This window comes from Microtus ochrogaster, linkage group LG8 (assembly GCF_000317375.1).
Source record: "Microtus ochrogaster isolate Prairie Vole_2 linkage group LG8, MicOch1.0, whole genome shotgun sequence".
NCBI classification, from domain to species: domain Eukaryota; kingdom Metazoa; phylum Chordata; class Mammalia; order Rodentia; family Cricetidae; genus Microtus; species Microtus ochrogaster.
The window spans coordinates 626342-632522 of NC_022033.1; the positions used below are offsets into that span (position 1 = coordinate 626342).

The window sequence follows — 6181 nt, forward strand, 5'->3', positions numbered from 1 at the left end:
ACACTGATTTTAGGTGACAGGCCAGGACAAAAGGAACCGTGAGTGCCATCTCCCGACAGAGCAAGTAGGCTCTCTGAGCCTTCTAATCAAGGCTGTGATGACTGGGAAAGGCAGAACTGGGGTTAAGATTTAGCTCTCCTGGTGATTTGATTTTTTTTTTTTTTTAGCTTAGAATTTGTATGAGTCTTTGACTGGCTTGAATATTGTATAGCTAGGGAGAGGTGTTCCTGTTCAGGCATACAGGAACATTACAACATTGATGACCCTACTGTGCTGAGGGGGGCTGTCAGTGGAAGAGTCTGGTATACATTCTAAACTTCTGTGGAGCTGGCTCCTCCCATTGGCTGGTCCCTCGAGAGCCGGCCCAGCACTGGAGTTCAGGAACTTAGGGAGGGACTCAGAGTTTTACTAAGTTTTGGCATTGTCCCTTTAAGATGCTGTCCTCCTCAACAATTCTATATATTCTTTTTTTAAAAAAATATTTATTTATTTGTTTATTATGTATACAGTATTCTTCCTGCGGACCTCATTACAGATGGTTGTGAGCCACCATGTGGTTGCTGGGAATTGAACTCAGGACCTTTGGAAGAGCAGGCAATGCTCTTAACCGCTGAGTCATCTCTCCAGCCCAATTCCATATATTCTTAAGTATATGTCTGCTTCTAAGGTAGGAGCATGTATGAAGCCATGGTCAGAAACTCCAGAACTTGTAAGTGCAAACTTTGTGGACAGTTGGGTTTGTAAGTGCCAGAAATGAACTTGGGGATATACTAGAATGGATGATCTATCTTTTTTAATATTAAAAAATTGGAAATATGATGAGTTCTAGGATTATTATGGTATCAGTAAAATTTAGACCAGAGGTAAAGGTGACCAATAAGGGCAGGGAGAGAAACCAGGTAGGCAGAGAGCTCCCCTGCCAGTTTCCCAAGGCTTAGTTGCAGGGGCTTGCACGTAGAACCAGAGGGGTAAACTGTTGGGAGCTGCAGAAGTTGGATGATGGCTCAGGGGCTGTTTTCCTATTCTTTCTTTATGTGTTTAAAGATATCTGTGATTAAAAATAAACTCACTATGAAGCAGAGAAGCCCTTTGATTAGTACTCGTGTATTGTGCTCCTCAGTTCTGTGAAAATGGGTGAGAAAGAAGGATTCAGATGTAACCTTGGGAGGGTCATCAGGACAAAGTTCTGGGGGCTGTAATATAGAGCACTACTCACCCACACCTCTGCCTTACCTGCAGTGAATGGCTCACCTGCTACCATCACCATAGAGACCTGTGAGGACCCTGGTGACTGGACCACAGCCATTGGAGGTATATTCCCTCAGCTTCTCAGTTATACAGGTGGACCTATGGGAGGAACTGTCTACCCATGATCTGATCCTAGCTGGGTTCAGTATCCTACCACTGACCCCCTAGACTTCTGGGCTGTAATATGGAACTCAGTGCTTCATGTGCTGGCCTCCTGAGGTGATATCCTTTACTACTTCCTGTTGGCAGTTACTCCACACAACCTACCTGACTCTTCTCTTTCCATCATAGATGACACATTTGCATTCTGGCGGGGACTAAAGGATGCAGGCTTACTTGATGAAGTCATACAGGAATTCCAACAGGAGCTGGAGGAAACCATGAAAGGCTTGCAGCAGCGAGTACAGGACCCACCCCTGCAGCTCCGAGGTAAGGGGCCTTATTCTCCCTCCTGCTACCCCCAGGTCTTGCCATGTAGCTGGGATGGAAGCTGAACCTGAACACAGGACCCTGCTGTGCTGAGTGGGAGTCTTTTGGTATTCATTCTAAACTTCTGTGGAGCTGGCTTCTCCCACTGGCTGGTCCCTCAGGAACCAGTCTAGCACTGGAGTTGAGGAACTCTGGGCAGATCCCAGATTTTTACTAAGTGTTGGCATTGTCTCTTTAAGATGCTGTCCTCCTCAACAACATCGTGCAAAACTTTGGCATGCTGGATCTGGTGAAGAAGGTGCTGGCCAGCCACAAGTGCCAGATGGACCGCTCTCGGGAACAGTATGCCCGGGACCTGGCAGGTATGCCCTGCTCCCCAAACTGTAGGCTCACTACCTCTCTAGTCAGAGACACACCCTCTCTAGTCAGAGACACAGCCATGTAGGTGAGCTTTTCTTTTGAAGACCAAGAAGTCAGAAGAACACAGACATCGAACATGGAAAAGTCAGTAAAACTCCAGTGGCTGTGGCCAGACCTTGCCAGTACAGAAAGCATAGGTCACTCTTTACTGACCTTTCTGTGATGAGCCAAGTTATTTAATTTAAAGGAATAAGACAGGAGAATGGAAAAAACCACCTACTCCAGCCAGAGCTGGATTGTCCTATGGTGTTTGTATATTAGTAATAAGTTTTCCCTGGTGTTCTTACTTAAATGTGTGCCCAGCATGTGTGTAAGTGTGTAAATAGGCCTTTTATTTGGATGCTTTGCCCAACAGCAGCTTTCCTATGGAACTGAATAGAACACTTTGATGCTGAGGGAAGGTCTGGCCTCTAGAACTTCCACTTTGGAACTGTGGTCTTGGGTCACCCTGAGGGCCATTAAGGACCCACTGGTGCCATCCTTTCCTTTGGCAAGCAGCCCTCTATCCTCCAGGTTGCTGCTGGTTTGTGATCTGCTCACTGATTGTACTTGTCTGCTCTGTCCCTGTGGTGACGCTGTGTGTCCCCTGCAGCCCTGGAACAGCAGTGCGATGAGCACCGTCGCCGTGCCAAGGAGCTGAAGCACAAGTCCCAGCACCTCAGCAATGTGCTCATGACGCTGACGCCAGTCTCCCTGCCATCCCCTATGAAGCGGCCCCGTCTTGCACGAGCTACGTCCGGACCAGCTGCTATGGCTTCCCAGGTGCTTACACAGTCTACACAGATTGCTCTTGGTCCAGGAATGCCTGTGTCTCAGCTGACCAGTATGCCACTTAGCAAAGTGGTATCTACACTGCCCTCCACTGTCCTGGGTAAGGGTTCTCCTCAAGCTGCCCCAGCCAGTTCACCGGCCTCCCCACTGCTTGGGGGCTACACAGTCCTGGCCTCCTCTGGCTCAACCTTCCCCAGCACGGTAGAGATCCATCCGGACACATCCAGCCTCACAGTTCTGAGCACAGCTGCCATGCAGGATGGCAGCACAGTACTCAAGGTGGTCAGCCCACTGCAGCTGCTCACTCTGCCTGGCCTGGGACCCACCTTGCAGAATGTGGCCCAGGCCTCACCTGCAGGCAGCACCATCATGACAGTGCCCACAGCAGCTGCTGCTGGACCTGAGGAACACACAGCCACTATTGAGGTGGCTGCTGTAGCGGATGACCATGAGCAGAAGTAGCTGGCAGGGTGGGTAAGATCCTTCCAAGTTGGGCTGGCTGCCTCTCCTCAGGCCACTGCAGGCAGAGGCCACTACAGACACAGGCCACAGGGCTGGCTCAGCACAGGCAGGTCTGATGGGCTGAACCAAAGAGAGGATTGCCGGATGAATCAAGAGAAGAAAAGGGGGCGGAATGATGCCAGCAACCTGGAAAATCAGTCTTCAGCTTCTAAACTTCCTCCCTTTTTTTCGTGGGAAATACTGTTTTCCATCTGTTGCTTATTAATCCTGTTTACACATTGGGCCTTGAGCAGGAACCAGGGGGTCAGTGACCAGGAGGAGGCCTGGGTGCTTCTGGTTCAGCTGCAGAGCCAGCTCCAGAGCCCAGCTGATCACAGGTCCGAGTGCTTGCACCCCAATGGGGCTGAGCCTGCTGGGCCATTATTGACACAGGTCTTGGGCAGCATGCCCGAGTGTGGAAGCCATAGATCCTATGGATTTGGTCTCTTCCCACAGTTCTCTGTAGGTTCAGTATGGCCAGTGTCCATGTTCCTTCACTGTGGGAACATGCTCTGGGGCTTAGTGCAGACCCGAGTCAGGACCCCTTCCTACCCCACAGGCACTCAGGTGGTGAAGGGGTCTCATGGACCTGGTATGTTCTAGACCCCTTTGCACATGGGCTGTGTTTTTAAGTGAATTGCTTAGTAGGCTTCTAGGAAAAAAGTAAATTTATAGTGTTTTCAACCAAAACAATTCTGAGTGCCTAGGCTCCCGAGTCAGTTCTGGGAGGGACCCAGAGCACCTGTCCACACACCTAGCCGCTGCTAGAGGTCTTAGGTAGTGTCTGTCCCTGAGACAAAGCTCTGGAGGATCTGTATGGAAGTACGCCCGAGACTTGGAGTAGTTAGATAACTCCCTATGTGCAGCCTGCACTTATAGCCCCCATAATAGCGCCCCTAAATTTTCCCTGGAGGTAGAGCAGAAGCTCTCTGGTCAATACTCAGTGTCTCTATCTTAAGAGCCCCTGGGTGTGTGAGAAGGCTGTTTAGAATTGGAGGGTCGGTCAGCTGGGAGATAGGATCCAGAATGTTCCATGGAAGGCTGTCTGCAGGCAGTTTTTACAGGTCTGGTTGGTTCCATGCAAAGGGCTATCCTTTAGGCCAGAGTCCTTGGAGCCAAACAATTCAGGGAACAGAGTTTTGGCCTCTTGGTAAGGTATGTCCTGGGATAGTCCTAAGGTGCCTCTTGAACCTCCTGTTCCATCAACTGAAGGCTTTCCTTTCAAAGACCCCACAGCAGGGAGGGACCACTGTCCAACCATCCATCCCTCTTGAGTGCCCAGATCCTTTTACACCTTTGCTATGACTGGGGCCTTGCCTGCCCCTGCTCTCACCCCATGTCAAGCTACTGAGGTTCTAGCTCTTGTTTTCCTTCTGTTACATCATTGTTCACTGTGGTCATGAATCGGCTGGTTTTGGCAGATGTTTACCTGTTTATGTATATATCCCTTTTTAAAAACTTTTTTTTCCTCGAGTTACAAGTCCTGTTAAATGCAGCAGTGTGATTCTAGGAGTATCGGAAGGACCAGTAGGATGGGTACTGTCCAGAAGTCCCTGCTCTACAAGCTCAGACTAGATTAGTGTCACAAATAAAACCTTCCTGCCCTGGGAACCAAGAGCCTTTCCTTTGCACAAGTCCCAGGTGCCACCTTCTTTTTAGGATGTGGGCTAGTTTTCTTTCTTCGTAAGAGCAAGGTTGAAACCTTTTCAGCCCTTGACGTTTGCCACATGGAGGTACTGGAAGGTGAAATTCGTTTTAGAGCCATACAAAAGTAACCTCAAATCAGCTTCAGAATTAGTTCACACAACCCATTCCCAGTGTCCCCAGAGGCTGTCCATAGCCCACCCTCCAAGACTGTTCCCGGCAGGCCAGGGAGGGTTCTGCAGGGCAGAGAAGGGCCAGTAGTCCCATCGGCATGGAGCTTACGGTTCTGGGGGAGGAAGTGACCATTGCCCACCACCTGTTTGCTCCTGCCTCTTGTGGTTCCTACTGACTCCTCTGTTGCTGCGTTCCCCGCCCATTGGGCCATCCAGGATCCAGGAAGGAAGGTCTTCCCCTCCACATGCAAACATGGGTGCTTGTGGCCGCTTTCAGTTTGGTTTTCTGAGGAAATAGGAAGGATTTGGTTTGCAGAGGGTGCAAGCTCCTTCCTATGCCTGCCCAGGAGGCATGCAGGGAAGGGCAAGTTTGAGTTCCTTGAGTTCTACTTTGTATGTTGTTAAGCAAGTATCTGCTTGGTACTTTGATTTAAAATAAAAACACTTTTGTAATTTGTGTGTTTGTCTCTTGCGATGAAAGCTGTGGAAGAAACCAAATTTAACTTGTAAAAACATGCCCCTTGTGACAGTGCTGGCTTTTTTCAGGTTCTTTAGGCACATCTGCCCGCCGAGTCCAACTGTGATTGGGGTCGAGGGCCAAGGAATCTTCCTAGAGTCCTGAAGTCAAACAGTTTTTTGTTTGTTATTATTTTCGATTTTGTTGGTGGTAGTTTTTTGTTTTGTTTTGTTTTGTTTGTCTGTTTAAAGAGGGTCTCTCTACTTAGCCCTGGCTGTTCTGGAACTATGTAGACCAGGCTGACTTGGAACTCACAGGGATTCCACTTGCCTTAGATGGGATTAAAGATATGCACCACCACACTCTGCTCAAACACTTTTAATAATTACACCAGGTACCATTTGGCTTCCTTGTTCAGCTCAGTGTACAGGTATACATAGTGTAGGTGCTAGGCATCTCTGTGTGCCCTTCTGTTACTGCATCAGACCTTGCAGACTTGGCTCAGAAGCAACAGAGATCCATTACTTGTAAGTCAAGG

The 6181-nt window shown here is 49.0% G+C and overlaps 1 protein-coding gene across 2 annotated transcripts in view; it reads left to right on the top strand.

Annotated features, from left to right (window-relative positions):
• The window catches only part of Gmeb2 (glucocorticoid modulatory element binding protein 2), a 29105-nt gene extending 23352 nt beyond the window's left edge, over window positions 1–5753 (top strand). For both annotated transcript variants that reach the window (XM_005362702.2, XM_026787225.1), the window contains 4 exons: window positions 1240–1311; window positions 1540–1677; window positions 1917–2039; window positions 2690–5753. In XM_005362702.2, the coding sequence (XP_005362759.1) occupies window positions 1240–1311; window positions 1540–1677; window positions 1917–2039; window positions 2690–3330 (974 nt within the window). In that variant the 3' untranslated portion in view covers window positions 3331–5753. The remainder of the gene's footprint in view (window positions 1–1239; window positions 1312–1539; window positions 1678–1916; window positions 2040–2689) is intronic.
• Window positions 5754–6181: the final 428 nt, after the last annotated feature.